This window comes from Tyto alba, unplaced genomic scaffold (assembly GCF_018691265.1).
Source record: "Tyto alba isolate M040663 unplaced genomic scaffold, T.alba_DEE_v4.0 Super-Scaffold_13, whole genome shotgun sequence".
Taxonomy (NCBI): Eukaryota; Metazoa; Chordata; class Aves; order Strigiformes; family Tytonidae; genus Tyto; species Tyto alba.
The window spans coordinates 11545735-11570228 of record NW_024881275.1 but is presented as its reverse complement, the minus strand read 5'-3'; the positions used below and the strand labels follow the sequence as shown (position 1 = coordinate 11570228).

General features: G+C 40.7%; 1 protein-coding gene across 2 annotated transcripts in view; it reads left to right on the top strand.

Annotated features, from left to right (window-relative positions):
- Positions 1-24494, top strand: part of KIAA1958 (KIAA1958 ortholog) — a 59247-nt gene that overhangs the window by 5725 nt on the left and 29028 nt on the right. For both annotated transcript variants that reach the window (XM_042787707.1, XM_042787708.1), the window contains exon 2: positions 10373-11617. In XM_042787707.1, the coding sequence (XP_042643641.1) occupies positions 10483-11617 (1135 nt within the window). In that variant the 5' untranslated portion in view covers positions 10373-10482. The remainder of the gene's footprint in view (positions 1-10372; positions 11618-24494) is intronic.

The following is a 24494-nucleotide window of genomic DNA, read 5'->3' as shown; positions in this document are numbered from 1 at the left end:
TCAATTTTTTTAATAGGAGATGCTGGGGGTGGAGGGGATGGGAAGAAAGAGTACCTATCTGAAGATGTAAGTGACTACAGTGCACTAGAAAGTTGTAGAGCGGTGTGATCTGGTGTGAGGTTGAGGGGGAGGCCCTGGATACCAGGGGCATGAAGAGGGAAATGTGATGGCAAAATGAAAACTTTCCAATTGGTGTATCTTCAGCTTTGTTCTTGTCATGGTACCAGTATCTCCCTAGAAGTAGTCCCAGTGCAGGAAAGCTCTTGAACAGTTAGAAACTACCTCCTTTTTTTCTGAGTGGGATGCTAGTATGGTGTTTACACCTGAGCTGGGATACAGTCAGCTGCTTCCAGGGAAAGATGAGCTTTTGGTATGTGCCTGGTGTTGCAGTCTTTTCTTATTTTTTTCTGGTTTTACTCTCCTTAAACCTAAAGCTGTAGACTGTGATTCCTATACTTGTGGTGTGTCTGCAGTCTAAGTGTGGAGGGGAGAGGATGTATTTATGTTCTCTGCTAAGTGTTCTCCTGAAGCTGTAGAGAAAACCCTCATCGCCCTGTGATAGTTTGCAAAATCCACTGCAACACACCATAAGGAGACAGCATATTTTAGCTGGTAACACTCCAAATGTTATAGCTTAGAAGTTGTAAAATATTGCAGGATGGAAAAAATTAATGAAGTTTCTCAAAATATAGAAGCTGACACTTTTTTTTAATCTTTGTGAGATTTTGATCCTTACTGTTGAGCCAGTTTTGCACGGAAGATGCCAAGTTACTCAGTGGAACATTTTCTATTCAAGTGAATTGTCCCCCTGCAGTAGTCCATAGTCATCCTAGGTCATGCCACTTTACATGGTGAGGTTAAATATCTGCTCAGATTTTATTGTAACAGAGCTTCTTATAGGGTCTCTTTTTTGATGTTTAACTAGGAAAGTGAGTATTTCCTGTCTGAAATTTAGATTTCATACTGTCTCTTTTTAGCTCTATTAGGGGGGAAAAATAATGTCTGGTTTCTTTTTTTTTTTTTTTAGTTAAAGCATATTTTAACCTTACCTATAACTGTAAAATCAAGTGTGCCTTCTTAAAAACTGAGCTTACTCATAGACTCAGTGTTAAATTTTCTAGCCTCAAGAGGCAAACATTGTGCAATCAGTAAACTACAATTGAAACTGTTCTGTAAAGTGCTTGGCATAGTCTGTGCCAGATATGTGAATCCTAGCAATTTTAGCAGACTTGATAAGTGTTGATGACTTAGTTTTAAACCATTCAGGTTTAACATTTCCATCTCTGATTTCTGAAAATACAGATAACGGTTGTGGATCTAAACCATTTAAAAAGAAGCGTTGTCTTTATAATGAATGAACATGAAATATCCACCAGCAGACTGATGAACTCTAGAAGATTTGGAAATTAAGTTACATTTCAATGTAGATTCTCCTCACAAGTTTAAAATTTGTTCCCACAAGTCAAGACATGAAAAAAAAATCTCATGTAAATAACTTGTATCTAAACCCTCTTTCAGTTAAATCGTTTTTAGCACACAGCTTCATTTTATAGCAGAGTATAGCTGAGAATCCCATAATAGGCATATTTTTCTGAACTGAACATTATGAATTAAACAAGCAATGTAGGACTCCACCCACTTTGTCTGACCTGGTGCCTGGCATCAGCCTAACAATCAGACACAGCACTGAGTGTTTGCTGAACAGGAAGTGTAATTTGATTAAAATACTTGTGATGGATGAAGATTTTTTTTTTTGTCTAGGGAAAGCTGGGGCAGATATTTGGTTTTACAAATCTGTCCTGATTTGAGGGAGAGAAGGTATTTATTGTGGGGGTGAGTGAAGAAAGCCAGAATATTATATATGCAATATATATAAATCCACAGTATGTAGATTTTTTTTTTTCCCCCCTTGTTTTAGCATCAATAGTCTAAGGGATTAGTCCTATAACACATTAGATGTAATGGTGCAATTCAGCAAAACACAGGTAAATGATCCTCCCAGAAAAAGAAGCACTAGTCAATTAATGCTTGCAAATTTTATTAACTTCCATGCTTTTTTCCTGTATTTTTTCTCAAACTGTCCATGAATGTTTTTCTTTCAGCTAGCTCTTTTGTCTGGTTAGATAATCTATTCTGAAATAATGAGACTAATTTCAGTATGGAAATGTACAGCAGCCCTTCTCAGTAATGCATTCCCATGTATGAAAATAAAAAAGCTGTGTAGCAGAGAAAAAAAAAATTAAAAATTTGTATTTACAATTTATTTTGGACTGCAAAAGAATACGTTATACCAAGCACTGCAAATAAGTCATGTTTTGGAACAGCTCCACAAGATAGTGGAGCATTACAGGAATAACTCATCAGGCAATTTGTATGGAGGGTGGTTATTCACCTGGCCCTTTATTTGCAAGAAACATTCCACACTTCAATTGAGCTCTCTTCAATATGCTACATCTGCTTTAATGCACTGTTTGCTCTATGCATTTGAAAAGTCTCAAAGATGGTTAAAATTTGCTTTGGTCTAGCCAGGAGTCAAGGAGAAATAGCAGCTCAGAGCCATATAGTAAAGATATGCACTATTAACCATTGCAATTTAATTTTTTTGCATGTGTGTGTTAGCATTCAGTACTTTCCTGTTGGATAGTTAACCCTGTAAAGCTAAGTGACCTCTTTCCAGTCAGGCATCTCTAAAACTGTCTTCACCTCTGCTGACCTCCTACATACTGATTAAACTGTTCAGCTGTGTTTGATTAGCTTAGTTTACAGGCCATTTAACTGGTGCAGAAGTATTTACATGGTATAATACTGTGAAGATTAAGATGGGGGAAGTAAAAACCTGGAACCACTTCAGCAGCTTTTATGAAACAAAGAGGTATGAATCCAGTGTGTGTGTGTGCGCATTTTAAAATCTCAGGGCTTGCCTTTTGGGCTCAGTGATTTATTTTTCTTCTGGAGGAGGAGCTCTTGCTCCTTTGGTGGAAGGTGGTGATTTCCTCATTGCAGCAGTTCCCCTCATGGCTGTACCCTGATGTCAGTGCGCTGCCTAAGGCTGTGAGATTCACACTGGGCATCAGGAATATGCTTTTTAACAAAGTAAGAGCACAGCAAATTGCTCTGTGTTTTACTTCATTAGTATTGATGCAGTACCACTGTCCTAGAATAATTAAAAAGTGGAAAGTCTGAGTGAACACATCTAGTCATCAGCTGTTCAGTGTCTTTCTTTGGCTGCCTCCACCTGTAAATTTCACTACTTGCCTATACTGTGAGGTATTGGAAGACAGGTTTTCTTCTTCCCACTGGCACAGCTGGGGTAAACTTGTAATACATTATATCCACTCTTTTCATCAAATGACCTTTTTTCCACTACTAATGGTCACTGGGCAGTGATCTTCATTGCCATATTGCAAGGGAGATGCCAGGGTTTTTTTCTCTCATTTTTTTGGCAGAATGTAGCTCTTCAAAAGAAACTGGGATGATGATCATCCCAATGCACTTCCTACTCAGGTCATTAATCAGGAGGAACTTTGTGCCTCTCAGTGAGGAGATGGAGGAGTATCTATATGTGGCTCTTGAGACTTCTGTATGGAAGAGGGAGCTGGAGTCTTTGCTCGCATGGAGTTTTGTCCTGGCCCCCACAAATGTCATTATCAGGGTTTTGGGACTGAGTTGGCAAGTCCGTAGGAAGGCTTGAAGGACACACCTGGTTGCCTTGACATTAATATACAAATCTTCCTGTAAAATTAAGGCAGCCTTTGGTATCCTTGGGGAGGGCAATAGGTGGGGATATCCTGGCTGTGCAGAGGGACCAGTGTTTTTGTGTGGATGAGCCTACCATTCCTCTGGGGTTTGTGTGGGTTCTCCATCTTGCATAGTGCACAGTTTGGAGGTGCAGTGAGTTTCCTGCAAAGTTGCCTGGACTTTTTGTTCAGGGCTGATGCCCCAGGAAATGTGCTTCTAGGGCCAGGTTAAGCAGAGGTCTGCAGCACTACCTGATATAAAAGCCTCCTCCCAGTCAGCTGATGCCAGGAAAGTTGCACCCAGGCCTCTGTGACCAATGCAAGAGCCCTCTGTCTGCAATGTCCTTCTCACTGTGGGAAGATCTGCTGTTCCCATTGCATACCGCTATTATGGGAATTAATACATGCTATCTGAGGCATGAGGTATCTTGTTGAAGCTTTACCGAAGGTCAAGTAAATTAAGTTGTATAGGTCATTTTCATCTTCTTGATTCACCTTTCCTCTCTATTTAATGACTACTTTGAAAGACTCTCATAGCCATCAAGGGTCTAGCAGTTTCCCTGTATGACTATACAAATGTGATCCTAACTGGTTGCATTTGTTTTAAGTGCTGCACTAGTTTTAATCATGCTCTGCCTGTGCAAGATACTTTCTCAAAAATAGAAGTGTATTGCTTTTGCTGTATTTGTAATTATACTGTAAGGAATTCAGAAGGATGTCAAAGTAGAATTTTTGCTGATATGACATGCTATTTGAGAAACAATGTCTTGTTTTTGTTGTATGGGGTTTTTTTTCCTGGTTTCAGATGACAGAAAAAAAAGAAAACAGCATTACCATTTTTCACATGGTTTGACCCATTAGATTGTTTGGTAGAAAATATTTGAGCAGGCAGCAAATTGAATTGCTTTTACATTTTCCAGACACTTAAGATAGAAAATAGAAAAGACAGCACTAGATAAACATGCTGCATATATAATAATATTACTGCCAAGGAAATTTAATTCAGTCTTCGGTGATGGGTTTGGGCAGATGTGTTGTATTCAGCTAGAGATAAGGTAATGCATGCAATGCAGTCTCAAGTAAGTAGGAACAGAATGAAACTGATATTTTTGCATTAGTTGTGTATTATTTATTGTATCTAACTATGCAGCAGACACCTGATACTACCACCCTCTGCCTGGTATCAGATACTGCATCTGCATGTGGAAAGGGTAGGGTGGTGCTGTCTGGACTTCTGTGTAAGAGTTGTCTCAAAATCTTTTGTTCTGTAAACTACTTCACTAGTGCTTTTCTAGGTAACCTGATTTTTTTGCTAAGGCTGTAGTTGTGTTATTAAAAATATACTGGAATTAGTAGTTGGCTGCTAGTGTGCAATGCTCCCATTGTTTTATCCCAAGATGTGAAAAGCGGTAATTATGATCAACTGTTGTAAGAAACCAATATTTCTGTGCTCTGAGGGTAGAAGACTGCAGGAAGGCGGTTTTAGGATAGTTTGAATATACAATGAAGAGAAAAAAAAAAATCTCACATTTTGAAAAAGTAATTCAAGTGTTCTGAAGAGATAGATATAAGCCAAACAAAAAAGGATAAGAGATCAGTATAATTCAGAAACAGCCCTTCTGGATTCTGCTTTATTCCTCCAAACAAGACGTGTACAGGTACCTGCTGAATCTGCATGAACAGTTATGTGTAAGAGACCTGACTGGCTTCAAATGCAAATACACTCCATCACACAGTTGGATGGATGGGTATCGAGTGCGTGCATGTCCTTGCAGAAAATATTTACAAAAATTAAGTTGCATTTGTTAGAAAGCTCTGTGTTACCTAGAATGTGATCTTCAGTTATTCTTGGCATGTTCTCCAGTGTTTGTCATTAATTGATAATAGGTTATTCAGATCTGGAGAGAGTTAGAAGAAATTTGATACTGATATCAATATCACTGGAATGACTACAGGGTATGACACTTCTGCTCAAATTTATGGTGTTTATGGATTAAAGGTTTTTTTTTCTTTGTTTTTGAAAGAGCAAAGGCTGAATATTTTTTACTAACTCTATTCAAAGGCTAGAATAAATTCAACCACAATAAAGAATTAGTTGGAAACACTGTCACATTAATGTAGTAAAATATCTTCTGGTATCTTTGAAACCTACTGTGTTTTAAGAAATATTTTGGTTTATTTTCTGTCTTTTAATTGGCAAGAGAAGAGAAAGTCTGGAGTGCCACAGATGGAAAGATTTATATTTATTAAGGGGTTTTTTTCTGTTATCTTTGGAGAGACTAAGAAGTTTATTTGGATGCATTTATTGAAGGGGTTAGTGGTGTGCATTTGAAGTATGTACCTTAAATTACTGTCCTGCTTGTAATTACTTCTATTCAGCTGTGTTTACTAGCATGCATTTTGTCACTCTAATCATGAAATGAACCAGTATGAGCAGAAATGGGTAAGTTTGGAAGGAATACCCTCATATTTGGTGTAATAGATCCAGTATTAAGGAAGCATAGCAACAACAGACTTTAATGAAGATGTGCAATGCAACAATGTAACCATGTACGCAGTAATATTTTTTTTCTTAGACACCCTCTTCCATATTACTGGTTGCATGATATATAGTCTTATTTTTATTTGCTCTGCCAAACATCCATCAGTGTATGTAGCCTGTTGTTCCAAACTGCAGCTGTCCAAAGGCTGCATTTCTGTTTTTCTATTTCCAAAAGGAAGTAAGGGTTCTTGACTCAGAGTCCTCCATGATAGACCTCTTCCAAAATCTTCTTTAGTGTGCCAGCTGCCAGTGCCTTTATATGTAAAACAGGAATACGTCTCTCTTAATCATGTATCATCCCTAAATCTTCACGTTGTACGTGCAAAATCTTGCACTGATGCAAGAACTGTGCTTGCTTGAGGACAGAAGTTTAGCTCTTTTAGCCAAAGCTTTGGAACTTGCCTGGCTAAAGCCTTCACAGGCTTTTAGATGCTCAGGGTCAGATTTTATAGAAATATAGATGCCTACAGAGACCTCTGAAAATGCCACTCAGTGCTTGTCCATCCTTTTGATTACATAAATGCCTCGAAGAATTGGGGCCTGGGTTGACTGAGCCAGCCAAGGTCATAGGGACCTTTTCCACATACATATGTTTAATATCTCCGGTCCCACTGAACTCATACCTGCAGGCTTTCGAAATGCCATGCAGACCAGCCTAGGTACGCTCCATCCCTGAGATCTCTGCATCGCACTGTGGCCTGCTCCCCACTTGTTCCATCAAGAGCAACAGCAAGTCAGGCTGCTTGGCTGGTGGTGCCACCACCAACTCCTCACCTCTGTGTGGGCTCAACAACATGGGGCTCTGATCTCTTTGGGCACTTTCAGAGAACCCATCTGAGTAATATTAAAATGTAATCTGTTTTAAACCTTGGTTTAAATTTTAGGATAATCTGAATTGATCGATTCTATTGTGTTAGAGGCACACAGCTAGAAAGCTTTCTGGGATAACAGGAAAATCGGCACATACTTGGGTGGAGCATTTCTAATTTTTTCAGTCTACTATCTGTTGAGTACAGGATGTTACCCAGTATTTCTGACTGGATTAAATTTGAATGCAAATCCTTGCTTTTCCCAGCTCATCTCTAGGGCAGCTTTCATATTACTGTTTTTTCTACATCATGTCAAAGTCTTGTCTAAGAACTTTATTAGGGACTCAGCTTCATGTGATCTGTTATGCACAGTTAGATACAAGCCTGTTCATGGAATAATACGCTGTCTTTATGTTTCTGGGTTTTTTTCCAAGTTTCTCCTTTCTTGCAACTGTTTTCTACAAGTTTTTGTTTGGTTGTTGTTAGGTGTTTTTTTTAAAGATTTAAAAAGCAACTGCAGAGCATGACTTCAGTCTGATACTAATAGTTCAATGATAAGGATAATTGTTGATACTTTGAAAAGCACACTGTAAAGACAGTTTCAGAAGGTTTTTCTTAAGTCATTGGAAAATCATTTAACTTCCAAAACCATCTCTGTTTTTTTTTTTTTTTTTAAAAAAAGGAAAACCTAAACCCTTACATTGTAGTATAGAAAGCAGAATTTCATCCTCACACAGAAATGCTGAGTTGCTGTGCTTGCTCAAGTTTTCTACATAAACAACCCCTCTGTTTTGTATAGTTGGTTAATAGCATGGTTTCACTACCACTGTGTAGCCAAATAGTGCATGCTTTCAATATCGCCATAGTTGCACTATTCTGATTTCCCTTAGTTTAGAAGAGCCCTGAAGTGAGAGAAATCCTACAAATAAAAAGTACAAACTGAATCTGGCACAGTAAAGCTCTCTGACAGAAGCTGCTTGTGTTTTGTTGTGAGGAATAGCATAGTATAGTTACGTTGTCTGGGCTGGAACTGAAGGTATTGGTTTTCTACTAAGATGATGGGAGAGTTTGGTCTTCATAATTTGTGTGAAAGTCAACATTAATATTCCCAGGGGTTTTTAGTAAATTACACGCAGACTTTTTCTTAATACAATTTCTAGGAAAGTGAAAGACCAGGGAAAACATCTTGCCTTCAAGCTGTGTGCTTCATTCTTATTGTAATTCTAAAATTAGAGAGGGTACACACACTTCATTGTAAACTCAGGGAAAAAATATATTTTAAAGATTTTTTTCAAGCATGTGGAAGGTTTTCTCCATTAAAGAATGATTGTGAACTGCAAACTGAGGCAAATACTAGTGTCTGATATAGTGTGGGTTTTATATTCCAATCATCCTGAGTAATGGTATGAAGAAAGATACAATTTTGGAACAAATATTAATAAACAACACAAAGTAACCAAGCCATGATACATAAGCTCCCTGGTAGCTAGGTAAAGCTAGTCTTTTTTTCAAACAATCAGCACTTTAAAAACTTACTGCTGATACACTTTTCAGAAATTATTTACCAGGAAATTTATTCTTTTTTTAAAATGTCATTTGCTGAATACAGAGCTGGTAAACTGAGAGATGTTCAAGATTGTCTTTTAGATGTTTAAAATATGTATGTTTGAAAGAAGGAGCCTCCTCGGGTGCCTAAAAGACTTTCAAGGTGGGGTCCTACTGCATATACTATACTGCACATAGGCATGGTCACGCAAGAAGCTTTGCATTGCAGGTGGTGCTGTGAGATCTGTACCACTGCTGGGGTTTCATGTGAGCAACAATGGAAGTTAGAATTTGAGTTAGTGTAGCAGTTGTTTTTTGTGCATGCACTCTGGCTTGAGCTACTGCGAACCCAAACTTGGATCTTACACTGTTTTAACTCTGTTTCCTGATGATGTGTTTCTTCCTGTTCGTCCATTATCTAGGACTTCCCTCCATGTCGTTCTTAGTTTCAAAGATGTTGGAAAAATACCTAGAAGTTTTCTAAATACCTAGAAATTCCCTTGCTGGTTCCATTCTTGACCCCACCAGTGAGGTAGACTGCCTGGGTGAGGAGGAAGGACCCATGGGGAGCCTCATGGAGGGAGTTGTCAGTACTTGTCCATCCTGTTTCCAGTTCTGCTTTGCACAACCCACCCTTTGCCTCATCAGCAAGAGTGGGTGGGCAGGGATACACAGGCTGCAAACCATTGAAACAGGAGCCTCCTCACCTCCCTTGGCACAGAACAGAGTTATCTGCAGCTAGCTGGCAGGTGACTTTGAAGAGCAAGTGAGTAGGCAGGTAGTAATTTGTGTTGATTTTAGGGAAAGCATTGTCGAGGAGCAGTTGGCCACCACGTAGCTGTCTTTTTTCAGCCAGGACACAGTTCATTTTGCATCTAAATTCTTCTGTAGAAGAGGACAAAATGACATGTAACATTGGTGTGAAATGTCATTTCATTTCACACACTTCATTTCAGCTGGGAAGTGTGAAAGGCTTTTCTACCTATATGAAAATATAAGTGAGGTGAGAACAATGGGAGCGCTAAGTCTTGCAGTTCATGTTCATAAAGCACAGAAGGGAGGATGTTAGGGAAAGCCTCCAAACAGGTCTGCAGAAGCGAGCAGAAGTTCCCAGTTACTTTTAGCTGTATGAGAAAGTCATTGGAGGTGAATTCTCGGTTATCAGGTGCATTCAATGGGTGAACTTGTTTGGGTTTTCCTTATATTGAGAACTAACGTTTCTGGCCCTCATTTTGATGCCTTTCAAATTCAGTTGAAAAGGCGATATTTGAGAAATGTGCATAAATAATGTAAAATGTCAAAGTTTCATCAGGTGCAGAGGGAATGTCTTGAGCTGGTGCTTGACTGCCACTCTGGTGTTCATGATGAATTGTAAGATTTTATTTAATTTTAATTTCCTAAGTATGAAGACACAATCACCACCTTTCAGGCTACGTTTGCACTTTGTCAGAGATTTAAGCTTCAAATCATACTGTCACTGATACTGGACTGGCTTGTTTAAAAGCCATCTTATTTTTAGTCGTGTGTTGCAGGGATATTCCTTCCTTGGGTTTAAAGGCAGATTTTTTGCAGGCAGAATGAGGTCACTCAAAAGCTGGTGCTGTTTTGGGAAATGTGTTTTGGAGTGCATGAGATGAGCTAAATGGGTTTAGCTAAGCTTACAAATGTTTCACTTGCCCGTGCAAATGTGGACTGGCTTTGGGAGCGCTGAAGAGTGGGGTTTTGCTCTCTGTTTGCAGGTGAGCAGCACGTATAAGCTTGGCAGCTTGCAAGTGATTGCCCCGAGCCTGAGATCAGAACCACATCTTACGCTGACCTCCCAGTGGCGAGGCACTGTCGATCCTGTACCATGGAGGACTGCCTTCACACGTCTTGCGAAGACCTCTCCAAGCTGGTGAGCTGGGCCCACAGCCACGGAACCATTTGCAACCTCATCCCCAGCCTCAAGCACCTGTTCTCCGAGGGGTCCCAGGGCAACCTGACAGTCACGTGGAGATGTAGCGCTGGCCATGCCTACTACTGGCCCCTGGCTGCCACTTGCCATAGTCGCTCCCTGGAGCGCATCTGCTTCCAGGAGAGCCACAGCTTGAGCTGGGGTAGACCCAGAGTGCTGGATGTGGCCTCAGAGCAATCCACCTCCCTGGAGTACTACTCCAGCCAGGCAGGCCAGGGCAAGCTGGATGATAACCATGCCGGCAGCTCCAGCAACATAGGCGTCAGCGGGCCATCAGAGGTGAGAGAGACTGTGGAGGAGGATGAGGGCAATGACTTTGAAGTTGCTGGCGAGTCTTCTGCCACTGAAGAAGACAGTGACTTAGAGCTGTGCTTAAAGGAGCAGCTGACGGGCCGCCACAAGCGGCAGGCTAGCTGCCTGTCCGCTGCTACCCAGGAACAGTCCAGCAATGAAGGCAGCAGCAGGGAGTTCAAGAGGATCAAACAGGAGGTCCCTGAAGACTGCTATGTTGTGGCCAACGTTGAGCTGACAGCGGGTGCCGAGGGGCCAGCCCTGTCCCTGACACACATGTCCAAGCCCAGCCTGCCGAGGGAGTCCCAGACCCCCTGCCTGGAACCTGCCAGGGCCATGCTGCTGCCCCCCACAAGCTCTGAGTCTGACCTGCAGCCCTTCTCCACCTCCACCCCCAGCCTGTCCCTGCTGGCTTCACAGAAGTTGCCCCAGAGCCTCCTTGCCTCCCTGGCACAGGGGACAGAAGTCAGCCCGGTGGCCGCCCTGCAGGTGCCGGCTACCAGCTCCAGCTCCACTGTTGCGTCTGGGAAATCCATCAGCATCCCTCTCTCAGCCCTGCAGCTGCCTGGTCAGGAGGAGTCGATGGTTGCTGAGGAGACAGTCCCACCCACCCCGCAGGTGTCCCTGGCTGGTGATGTGTCTAGCTCACCCCTGCTGAGCACTGAGCCTGAGGTCAGCTCCAGCCAGCAGCAGCCCCATGCTGCCACCACCCCTGAGGTAGCGGAGCCGGTGATACCAGGTAGGACGCTGGGTGGGAGTTGAGGAGGGGTGGTGTTTTGGGGGGTGGTCCCCCAGGCATGGCTTGGTGAAGCGACAGCCGGCGAGGAGGTGCTGCATTGCAGGAGGGTGCCCTGGTCCCGCTGGCTCATAAGTCTTTAGATAAACTGCCCCGCTCCCCACTTGGAAGAGGAGCTGAAAGACCTCAACTGAGCAAAGGCCAGGAGCACCCCCTGTGAGAAAGTGTACTGCTGCCATAGGGAAAGCACTCCTTTAGGACAGCTTTATAGGTCTGATTTGGGTGCAGTTGTGTCATGGGAGAGGGCGTGTGTGCACGGGGTGAGGAAGATGTGAAAGCTGGCCATGTAGTCTTTCAATGAACCAGAGGGTGGTCTTGGCCAGTGCAGCCTAGAGTTAGGGGTTGGGTGTTGCCTTCACCCTGTCAAAGAATGATGTCTGACATGAAGAGAGAGTGCCTGGAAAAATCTTTATTAAACAGTTTCCCTGACCTATAAATGGGTCCTGGACCCAGACCTGTGAATCAGCGTAGCCTGCAGGTACAAGAAGGACAGCCACAACCTTAACCATGACACTTAAACTTTAATCCAAGAGGCAAAATGGATTTTTTTCCCCACCTTCTGTTCTCAGTGAAAGTTCTGATATCCTGTGTCCCTCTTTTTCATCTCCTGCTGCTGCCAAAGCACCAAGAATTGGAACAAACAGGATATCATTATTGGATAGAGCATGTTAAAACAACATAGTTCTGCTTGAATGATTATCCTTTGTGCAGAATAACTCAGTGTTGGACGTAGGTCTTCTGGAAGGGGAGGAAATGTGTTTATTGAGAAGACTTGCCAGGTCCCTCTGGACTTGAGTGCAGACAGTTCTGGATTTGCTCTTCTAACTGGTATGTGGTGCCATCCTGGAAGGAGGCTAGGGCAGGAGCGAGTTCTCCATCTGCTCCCTTGCTGGTTCAGCCTATGAGTGTCTACTCAGACAGAGCAGAGCCAAACAGTGGAGGGAGTAAAAAACTGCCTAAATGAAGTCTCTGTGGCAGCTACTGTTAGCGCTAAAAACAACAATTTTAACTGCCTGGATGATACTTCAACCTGGACACCCTGAAACCTGATTGAATGCTAGTAAATCTGTTAATTGGCAACAGCCTGCAGACCTTGTTGTCAAGTAAAACAACGGGCAAGCTTAAATACCCAGTTTTGCCAAGTAAAACCCCACTAAGCATTAGAAATAAAAAGGATGAGTCTTTTCTTAGTTACAGCAAAGCAGATTCTTCTTTGGGACCCATTTCTGCATGGCTGCATCTTTTACATGTTACTTTGCAGTAGTCATGCTATGTAACATCCCTCACAGAAATACCCTTATCAAACTGCATCTCGGCTCTGCTCAGCTAAATATGGGAGATATGGGATGCCTGGTGTCAATCCAAATTGCATGGTAAACCTACTCACTCTGCATTCCTTAATTTATAGTGTGTCACTGCTGTATATACTAGATCTGGTTTCTACCAACCTGCCCCTGCAACCTGCTGAGTCTCAAACTTGCAAGCTGGGACAAGGGAATACAAACCTAGGCAGTATTTGTGCGTGTAGGTGTGTATTATCTAGGAGAGTGATTTACTTCCAACAGGTACATTGAAAAAAACAAAACCCTTTCAATCATCTCTGCCAAGTCCTCAGAAGCCGAACAAGGTCAGCAGTTGTTACTGTTTAAGGTTAAACCTTACAAGAACAGATGCAGCACCACATTTTCACATTTACATAGTTTTCAGAGCAGGGTTGGTCTGTGTCTAGTGTCTCACTGTGAGGATGAAGTGGGATTGCATCAGGCTTTACACCTACTGCGTAAATCAACCCTCAAAACCTCCTAGTGCTTCTTGAATAGACAGAAACATTATCTCAGTGTGCTGTCCAAATTCCAGTTCAGTCAGTTATGTTCTCGATACTTAAATTTCTTGTGTTATTCTCAAAAAGCATTATGCAGTTCCTCTCCTCAGCCTGGTATAGTGGTGTTGTAATATGCTATTACTGTATTCAGAGGTAGCTGCATTTTAACTAGGGTAAAATGATTGACATATGACTAAAACTTGATATTCACTTCAGTAAAGTCTCTGATTTCCATGGAGTCTGCTCCTTTGGGAAGGAAGTACTGGCATTAATAAATCGTCGGTTGCAGAAAAGTGAGCAACCTTGGCAAGTGAATTTATTACAGATGCAGAGTTCTGCACAGCAGATTCTTGCAGATAAAATGGGGAGGTCTGATTAGAGTAGGGTGATTGCTCACTTATAGTGATTTTGTTACATTGTCTCTTAATAAAGAGCAATGTACTGGAAGTGGTGTGTGATATATAAAAATTGAGAAATACTGAACTACAAGAGGATGTTTATCTTACGTAAAAATGTTACTATCCTAAACAGACAGAACAGGTTGAGTACAATTCTTATGTAAAAAAAAAAAAAAAGGCAGGAAATAGCTATACCAAGAACCTTAGAGATTTTGTTTGTAGACTCAGTGGATGCTTGACTAACAAACAAAGGTACAGTTGAAAGTAAGCAGGGAATGTAAACTCCATCTTGTCCCCTAGAAAGTGTGGCTTGATTTTAAAATATGTGAAACTTTGCTCCTGGCCCCATTAGAACTGGTCATATATTTGAGGTCTTTTCAGGACTAAGGCCTTAAATGATACATTATGATTAAAGAGTGTGATCAAACCAGCAAGAAATATTACTCTGAGTTTTAGCTTAAGTCACATATCTGTACGTTTGTATCAGACACAGCTGGTAGTTTCTATGCATGATGATCTCCTAGGTCATGAAAGTTTGAGTGAGATTCTTCATGAAATCAAAAATCTTAATGTTATATTTTAGCTTAGGACAGTTCAAGCCACATTGTACTTTTGGATAAGATTCTCTTTCAAACATTGTTTGTTTTGTTTTGTTTTTTTTTTTTTTTTCCTCTTTCACTCTCTTTAAATTGTGGCGAGTATGTAAGCGGGGACTTAACAAAGGTATTTTCATGTCTTAAAAGTGGCATCCCCATGAAGATTCAGTGAGGTTAGACACTGATTTCTGTTGGGTTCAGGTCTCTATCTAAGCATTGTGGAATATACTGCATTATTTTTGTTAAACTTCAGCCCTAGTAAGTGGGTATTCATCTGTGAATTTTCAGATTGTTCTTTACCACATTATTAGCAAAACCTTCAAGAATATATGTAGGTGCTATTTAGTCCTTCTCTTGCATAAAAAATGAGGACCAAAGTCTCACAGAAGAGATTTTTTTTTTTTTTGCAGTTGTGGAGAGCAAGGAATTTCTGCAATTCCTACTTCCCAACAGCCTCTTGTCTTTTCCTTTTGCTAATACCTGATCTGTTTTTTTATGACCAAGAACTAGTAGGGCAAGGTAGGTCACATGGGTGAAGATGGAAGCTGAGTAAGAAACGTGATGCTTTAGGTTCCAGTACATGCTGCCTAGATAAATTAGTGACATTTGGATGTCTGAAACCATGAATGGAAAAGGTCTGATGTTACTGAAGAAGGTTATGAAGGAAGATTATGGCTCAGAGCAGTATAAAGCTTATTGTGTAGAAAGGCAAGTTTTGATTCTCAGAGGTAGGACTTAATTTGTAAGCAGAATTGCTGAAGTACTTATAAAGAATACTCCGTAAAGATACACTAAAGATGTCAAATTCATATTTACAAAATGTGCAGAACAGAGTATAAAAAATCCTGTAAATGAAGTGATGAGGGTTGTTGCTTCTGTCGGATGTGACAAATCATATTCTGTGGGTACCATCACAATGCCATCATGCATTTCCATCACTGAACTCACCAGGCTTCTGTGTGATGTTTTACGTGTACAGGCATTTGCAGAATTCAGAAGAGAACCAGGTTGACCACAAGCACACGGTCCCTCTGCTGTGGTTATTGACCAGTATTGGTGGTTGAATGCATGCCGTGGTGGATAGTGTCCTGGTCTCTGCTGAGGGCAGTACTTTGCCAGGCTGACTCTGATGTCTCTGCTCTGAGCTCCTACCTGTTCTTTTCTTTTTTGTAGTTGGCATTCAAGATCCCAGATCAGTGCCTAGTGATCAGCTTAGCCTGTGTCTTGGCCAAAGGTCTAGTTCTGGTCCTGTGCTCTCATCATGGCAAGGTGTGAGCAGGGATTGCAGCCTTTCATGACTGGCACTCAGCATGGGTTGACTCTTGCCCTGCTCTCAATGTGGACATCCCTGTCAATTCCAGGTCTGAACAAGATGGTTATAAAATGCAGTTCATCTGGGGCTTGTCTGATGTTGATGTAGAACTTTTAGATGGAATATTTTTAAGTATTTTTCTGCAGTCAAAAGAACTAGGACCATTCCCTCGCCCCCCAGTTGTGTGGGTTTAAGTGGGAGCTGAGATCCTCATGTGATCATAAGACTCTTAGATTAGCAGCTGTTAGATGAGCATCAAGATGTTACAAGACTTACAGGAGAAAGAAGTCTCCCACACCTCATGAATTGCTAAGTTTGACTAGGTTTAGCTTAAACTCCTAAATCACTGTTTACACTGCAAGGGGAAAAAGTGTCAGCTAGCACATTTCAAAGTGCAAACAAGAGAAATAATGCTTTTTTTTCAGAGGCATATAATGTATCAGCCATACATATAGAAAGGCCAAATTAATCCCTGTAGTAATTCTTTCAAGTCCAGTGGAATTGTGCCAAGAATGAATGTAATACAAGGCAAACTATCATGTCAAAAGAAAGTTACAAACACTCAAATAATTGCTGATCTGTCTCTGTATTTGCAATTTGTGTACAAGGATTAATGACTTCTGACGAAAGTGACTGCTGCAGCCTGCCTCCAGGGACATATGCTGCTGAAGGCGGTCAACCAAACATTTGAACGTTTGTAGAGGTGAGACAGTTTCTTCCTCTCTGTGTTGGACTAAATAAGTTCGGAGTCCACCAATGACTCGTTAGGTCCCATAATTGATATCTGTTCTTGTTCTAGTAGCTGAACTAAAAATAGAAAGTGCTGAGATATGTAATTACAAATAGTGTAGTACTTTTAAGTTGCAAGGGCCTGGATTATTTAGAGGAATAAAAATAGATCATTATAGTTTTAATCATGAGAAGAGGGAAGCTAGTGGGTGATTAACCACCTCCTGCGCTGCCACTGACTTCTGATCTTGCAGCATGGATTTGCCAGCCCACTCCCCCCCTTAATTATCTGTGTCCAATTGCTGTTAAATTATAAAGTAATGTTTGGGGGGCTTTATTCTAGAAGTTCTGATGGTGCAGCTAATATTACTTATCTTTACAATATTGTAAGGGAGTTCCGTTCAAAAGTAGGACACTTTCATAAAAAGGACAAATTCAGCCTTGGCAACATAGTCATCTGTATGTTTTCATCATGTGGGTGTATAGCATGACAATCAAATTTTTTAAAAAATTAAACCATAGTACAAAAGTATGTTTTATGTAGCTGTTCCTACAAGAAGCATTTATCAAGCTCTTAATTCTTTCAGAATACTGAAATGAAGACTCGTCAATTATTAAAACATCTTCAGATTTTTCACTGTACTTAAAAAATTTATTTATCACCATTTCAGGTTTCCCACATGTGTTTTCTTTACTGGAAATTCCTTCCAGATGCAGAAGGCTCATGCCAGCTTCACTGAAACCTTGAAGACAACAGTGGACGGGTGTAGAGAGTGATCTTCATGCTGTCCTAAATATTAAGTATTTGTTAAAGCACAAAGTTTGTAAAATTTGTCAAAACAAGAGTTTAGGCTGCCAGTTTTCTTGAAGTCAGGGCTTATTTTCTCTGTTCACCATGGATGTCCTCTGAGTATAACTACCTGCAGAAAACAGAAATCTCTTGGCAGCTTGGTTACTGGATATGTATATATACACACATTTTAGGGGAAATCGTTCATGAGTATTCATGCTGAAACTAGCTTGGTGTGGGAGACATGGGGATGGGCTTTGAGTTGTATTCCTGCAATACAAGCTTCATAGGCATATTGATCCTGTGTAACAGGTGAGGAATAGTAATTTCCATGTAGTCTGTAGAAGTTGTTTCCTTGTAGCTAGGACGGAGTTGAATCTGCAGCCTCAGATCTATTTCAGCCAGGCCCCAGTAGTTATAAGGATTAAGTCTGTAAAGTATGCCAATTTCAGCTGCCAAACAGTTGGGAATTTTCTCTGGGGTTCTGAATAGAGGAATTGCATCACTGAGAATTATTGATACTTCATCTACATATATATTTTTAGTTCAAAGTACCACAGCACAAATAATATTAATTATATATTAAGAAGGTGTGTGATATCTGAAGATAAACTGCCCACTTCAATGAATGGTTGTCTTCTGGAGCATCACTACTCATTTTAGACTTAGAAATGCAACCTCTCCTGTTACCGCAATATGAAAGGCAGAAAAGCAAAAAATAAGTGCAAGTGAGAAGCAGAAAACAATTTTTTCAAGACCAACATGATCTAAGTGCTATCCTCTCCCTTTCACTACAAGGCATCTTAAACAGGCTACTGTTCTGTGCAGTGTTGTGTTTTGTGATACTGGTATATAAAAGAAGAAAGTAAGGACTCTGCTGGTTCCAGCTGTCCTGAAAACATATGGAAACAACAAAGGAAACTAGACAAGTCTGTACTGAACATCATCTTATTTCTAGGAAATAGAAGGTTATTATTTAAGATGGTATTTTCAGTCAGATCTGTTTTCTTTGTGTGGTCTTTGCAGTTGCTCCGCTTAATTTTGGAGCTATTTTCATCTTATGATTTGCAAGTCTCTATGTAAGAGAAGAGGCAAGGCAAGAGGAAATTAGGATCTGCAGAGATGCAGCACAGTAGCCAGGAAAGAGGCTGACTGTGGAATGGCCTCAGACCTACACTTTCCTTTGGCACTCCGAATTGGGTGCTGGAATGGCAAGGAAATACAGGACTTGGTGTTCTAGGTCAGGATAATTTGTGACAGTGTTTTTCCATTTTGGATGAGGCTGATGCTTTGGTAAATATATCTACAGGAGATCTATTTCACATATGTGTTCAAGGTCTAAGCTTTTAATAGCAGCAGTAAACCTCTGAAGAACAGTTTTCACCTGTGTCCATGGTGGGAACATGCCATTTTTGCATAAGCTGTTCTGTGAAGCCCGCACACAGTGATTTCTCCCATTTTACTCATAAATTATTTCCTTTTTAGTGAGTCCTGTTCTGTTATGTCATCTTGTCTTTCTGCTTGCAGTGAACTTAGAACCTGCTTGGTCATGAAACAAATCAGTGAAAATTTCAATGTATTTTCTGTCTAAGCAAGATAACAATTTTGAATACAGAAATTTGTTTGCATTTTTCCAGAATACAATACAGGAGCGTGATCTTAGATAGTTTGTCATGGCTGCCACAGCACAGAGCAGTGCTTGATATAACATGCTGAAATCCATTGTTCTTTGATGATGTATGCTTAAATGAAGCTTATGCCCATGATGTTTGCAGGAAATGTTGAATGGTGTTATTAAAGCAGAGCTGAAAGAGAAACTGAAACCTAGTCTCCCTGATGACTCTTTCTTGCTGGGGCACTACATGGACTGGTCACACAAAAGCTGCTTTCAGCATTGATTGTTCTGAACAGCTTCCGTGTGGCCAGTGGCCTCTGTAGGATGGATGGGCAAAGCTGTATTTTTGTTTCCCAAATGAGTCTGTATTTCTCTGGAGCCAAGCAATGCTGCCCTGCAAACATGGCAGGATGCTGCTGATCACATGAATGTTGTGTTAAGAGTCAGCAGTTCCCAGGTCGTGGCTGCTACCAAACCCTGTTCTTGGTGAAAGTCAGGCACAGGGCTTCCTGCACGCATATTTTGTATAAATTGGTGCTGAGGATCTTGCAGAGTCTGATGAAAGCTTCATGTTATGTGTTTGATTATACATTGACCCATTAAGTGCATTGGCTGCATCTTACTTCTAACATACACCTGTCACTCCCATTAACTTTAATTAAACAGCAAATGCACGCACACACAGAGAAATACTGTATGTGTTCCTGTTGGTTAAACTCAGGATTATCTTTAGAATCTCAGTGACACTGTGGTCTGTTGCTTTTCATTATTAGGTCTTCATGTTGAAAATGTCACTTGAAACCATATAGCTATGGATTAGTAATACTTAATCACTTGTTTACTCATTTCTTCTTAGGAGGGAAAAAAAGAGGGGTGAGGAAAAGCTGGCCTTCTGTTCTGTTCAGAGAAGGAAAATGATTTTGAGCTATTCTGACCCAGGCCCTATCACCCCAGTGCAAACGATGGATGTTCTGTATTACTGAATTATTTAAAGCAGGACATAACTGTACCCAACAGTCAAGATTGTGAAAGATAAGGATGCTCATCTCTGATCTTTGAATGACTTGCTTCTATTTTCTCTTTACACTTACCTCTCCCTTAACTGGGTATCTGCCTAATCTCTGCTTCACTACAGTGGCTGGTCAAGGATAGCAGTATGAACGAGCCACAGAAGCATGGATGTTTTGTGTGGGAATAGTTTAATTTTGTCCACGACTTGGAGCTCTCTTCTGATTGTGCTGAGCTCTGTCCTTCAGTCATGTGGATGTGCTAGGTTGTGGCGGGGGTCTTCTGTCATTGAATCTTAGGAAATGTAGAGCTGCCAGTTGACTGGGACTTGCGCTCTCTTACTGACTCTACATCCAAAAAAAAAAAATTAACAGACAGGAAAACTATTCTTAGCATTACACAGCGCAGCATTCACACCTGTAAGCTGATACACACTTTGCTTTTTTTGCTCATATTTACATTTCTTCTTTCTCTCTGTGTAAAGTGTCTTTTTGCCTTGTTTCCTTTCCCGTGATTTCAAGTAGCCCTCAGAAAACTTAGTTTAAGTTTTAATAATTCTTAGTTAACTTGTCCCATTTACCAGTCACTTGTACAGTTGTTAAATACATCAGGAGTATTTGTTGTGCTGGTGCATAATAAAATAGCCATATATATGTATAAAATACATCCATAACTGTATCCATTAAACTATACATCACGTCACTTCTTACATGAATTAGTTGGTGTTGGTTTTGGCATGAACTCATTCAGTAGCAGCAAAAGTGATTGTTCATGTCCTGTATAGAAGAACAAATTATATTTATGGAAATAACACTATAATCCTGACAGGAAAATTATAAAAACAGAAAAGAAATAAGAACAATATTCTGAGCAGCAAAGAGGAGGGTGTATGTATGTTCTCTGTGTGTGTCCATAGAAAAAATTTGAAAATTCTCAGTTTATTTTAAGCGACTTTACTCAAGTAGGGCTGCAAAAAGTGACTACATATCTGTTCAATTAAACTGTGATAAAGTAAGTTTAAACATGTACTCAAGGACAGAAATAAGTTGTGCCATGATCACAGCCTGGTTCCTGAGAAATGCATGTTCCTTATCTCTTCATCTCCTTTCTGTGCAGAATTTCCAGCTGCTCCTGTGCCTCTTGGGACTCCTTGTCCTGGCACGTGCCTGGACGTGCAGTGGCTAGTCTGGAACAAAGTGTGTGTGCTTTGGTCAGAAAGCGTGTGTGAGCAGCTGCCTACCAGAGTATTTAACGCCTGAGGTCTGTGGTCTTTCCGCAAGTTGGGATGTATTCATGTGTCTGGCCTTTGCCCAGATGCTGAGTCTCCCCCAACCTTGTAGGGCCTTTACATCTTTGAACTTTCACCTCTTCCTAATACAGTGAGAGTTGCGTTTTCAAAGGTTGAAGAGAAGTTTGAAGTAGTTTGTTTTTTTTTTTCTGGAACACAAGGAGGAGAGGACTCAGCACAGGCTCAGAACAGAAAAGCAGGCTGAAAAATCCACCTTAGGAGCTGTTTCACTTTGTGTTGTACTTCATCCCCTCTGGATGTGTAAAAATCATGTAAAGACCTGGTCCTTAAATTCTGCTCTGTGGTCCACTGAAGACGAGGGAAATAAGTGCATTAAAAGTGTGTGTTGAATCTAGTTAGGCAAGGTTGTGAATTGTGAGCTCTTCATAGAGTTTGTGCCCTTCATAGCGTGCTTCACTCATACTGGAGAATATATAGTGTGGAAAGGTAAAAGCAAATTGGTCAGCTTGACCAAAATCACCAACAGAGAATTTAAGAAATAAAACTGCAAGCTTAGTAATAAGGCAGTTCATTGAAGGTGGGAGAAAAGGTACTGAAATACAGTTCTTTGGGATGCATTTGCTGTGATCTCTGTTATCAGAAGTCAATGGCACAAGCTCTCAATGTGTTTCCTATTACACCTGCAGTGGATAGTTCAGCCAGAATAGAAGAGTGTATCTTTTGATTCACTACCAGTGGCACTTTAGTAAAATAGAGGGAGAAATGTCTGCAGTCTCTAATAAGCAATGTATCAACTGAGTACTGTTAGCCTGTGTAGCTCCACAGCATGATTTATTATGTTAATTACAGTCATGTGGGCCTCATGCTCTTAAGTCTGAAACTGCTCACGTTCTCAGCTTGATTTAAGAATAGGCTTTGGCCAAGACTTAAAGTGCAGTTTATTGCGATTAATGTAGTAAAATATTTATTACATACTCCTTTTCTTTGTTTCACTGCTTGTTGCCCCAGTTAGACTGCCTCATTTTGAAACAGTGATATAAATTAGATTTCAGATGGTGAGGATCCTCATCTGTTTTTAATCTGTCTCTTCAGTGTTGTTCTTTTTCGCACATCTCTTTGTTCTGATTTCCTTTCTCTCCCCCTCATCTTTATTTTCCTCCCATATTTCCTAACTCTGCTTCTCAGCTGCTGTCTGGAGTGCATCAAAAGCTGGCAAACTTCATAGCCCTGGCTTATCCCTTCGAGACCTCTTGCATTGCCTTCTCAACTATGCTTATTAAAGTTAGCTCTTAAATGCAATGACATTAAAACTTGTGGTAGGACATAGCTGAGAACACAATATATGTGGCGCATGTAAAGAGAAGACTAAACTGTAAGGAAGTACATGTTTGTGTCCCATTTCTCATTCTTCTTCCACAGTGCTTGCAACTACAGACAGACTCAAAACTACACTGCATCAAATTTTCTAAATGCCATATAAATTTGCACCTATGATTTTGTGCAAACCAGCCCACTAGTTAAGTTGCTGACTGAGCAATTGGTGCTTGGGACATCTGTTTACACATGTAAATCTGGATTTTTTATATAAGCATGTAAAGGTGAAAACCTTATGGAAAATGTAGCTTCTTGTTTATTCTTATATAAGAATGGGATTTTGCCAAAAGAATTTGTATTTTTCCCCTAATGCTACATTAGTTTTTAAATTATAAGCTTAATTCAACAAAGGAGGTGTTTCTCAGATCTTTACAGTTTTCGCTCTCCTGATTTTGATTTGTTCTGCTTGTTTTTTCTCTTGGCAACTTTTGAATCAAGTGTTTTGCCAATTGACGGGGTTAACACAAAGGACACAGACACCAAGCTAAAGAAATAGGCTTATTTTACTTTAGTTTAAAGCAGCAGAAAGAATAAGTAAGGTAATGTACCTAGTCATTACTGCATAAAGCTGGCTATAGTAATTAAGAAAGATCCATCACCAGTTGCCCTCATACTTTACCATCACCCCGACCCGTGCATCAGCTGGGGAGCCCCGTCCCAGCGAAGGGTCGGAGAGCCTGTCCTGGCAACTGGGAAGTCCCACGCAGGGCGTCCGCTCGTAGGTGAGGTCTGCGTCTGTGCTGTGAGAGGGCCCGGCTGTTATACAGTTTAACAAACAAGTCTATACAAAATGCACGGGAGATAGCTGGAGGATTGACATGCCTCACTCAGGCATGTCCAGATCTGGCCAGGATCCGGGCATGTCTGAGGAGTTTCTGTTTTTCTTTACATTTGGGATTTATAGTTACTTCCTATTGTTTACTTCTAGTTCCAAGGGTTGCATTTCATGCTGATAAGATGCTGGTTGCTGGTCGGGGAATTCACTCAGAAGTCAACTTGGTTTGAGGCCTATTGTTTGGGCCTTTTTGTTCAATCGGTCCTTTGACTTATGAGTGAAGATCACGACCCTTTTGGAAGAGCCCAATATGTTCGCTCTATCCGTTTGATACGATACCATACATAACAATTATATAAAGTAATAATGATAACTAACAATATTACAAGAGGATGTATTAAGAAATTCAACACTTGGGTTGCAGAGGATGAATATCCAGTAAAGATGTCCCACCAGTGGTGTGCAGTCTCCTTCTCCATCTGGCTAGCTAGCGACATTAGTTGATTCTTTGTGATTACAGTCTGTATCACAGAGTCTGACAGAGTTTTATTTCGTCGTTCTAGGTGTCGTCGCAAATGTTCTGATTGTTCCATGATGGTTTTCAGTGGAGTCAGGGATAAGCTGATTCCATTAAGTCCTAAGCTTTGGGGATGCCAGTACATGTTTAGTGTTCTTCATGCATTGAATAAAAAGTATACATCTGTCCGTGCCAGATGAGATAGAATACATTTCTGAGGCATCCCGAAAATGGAGTAGTTAGATTATACATTATATATATTTTTATCATTTGTTACTATACAAACATGCTTAGCACTAATTTCTACAAACATATCAAAGCTTTTGGGCAAAATTGTCCATTTACACAGATTCACTGAATGTTCCAATAAACATGGTTCATATAACCGCGAGCTTTGTCCACACAATAAACCATTTGCTGTGGACGTACACAAATCTAATTTATGGGTTCGATTCCTAGAGTCTATATAATCTCCCTCCAAGTGGGGCAGCCAATATTCTGGTTCAAAGGGTGGTTTTTCCCCAAAAATTACAGGCAGTACTAGAAATTTACACATCAGGTTGGCTAACATCGTAGTGGACTATTTGACCAGCACAGAATAAATCTGTGCACTGCACTGTCTGTGGAGATAATTT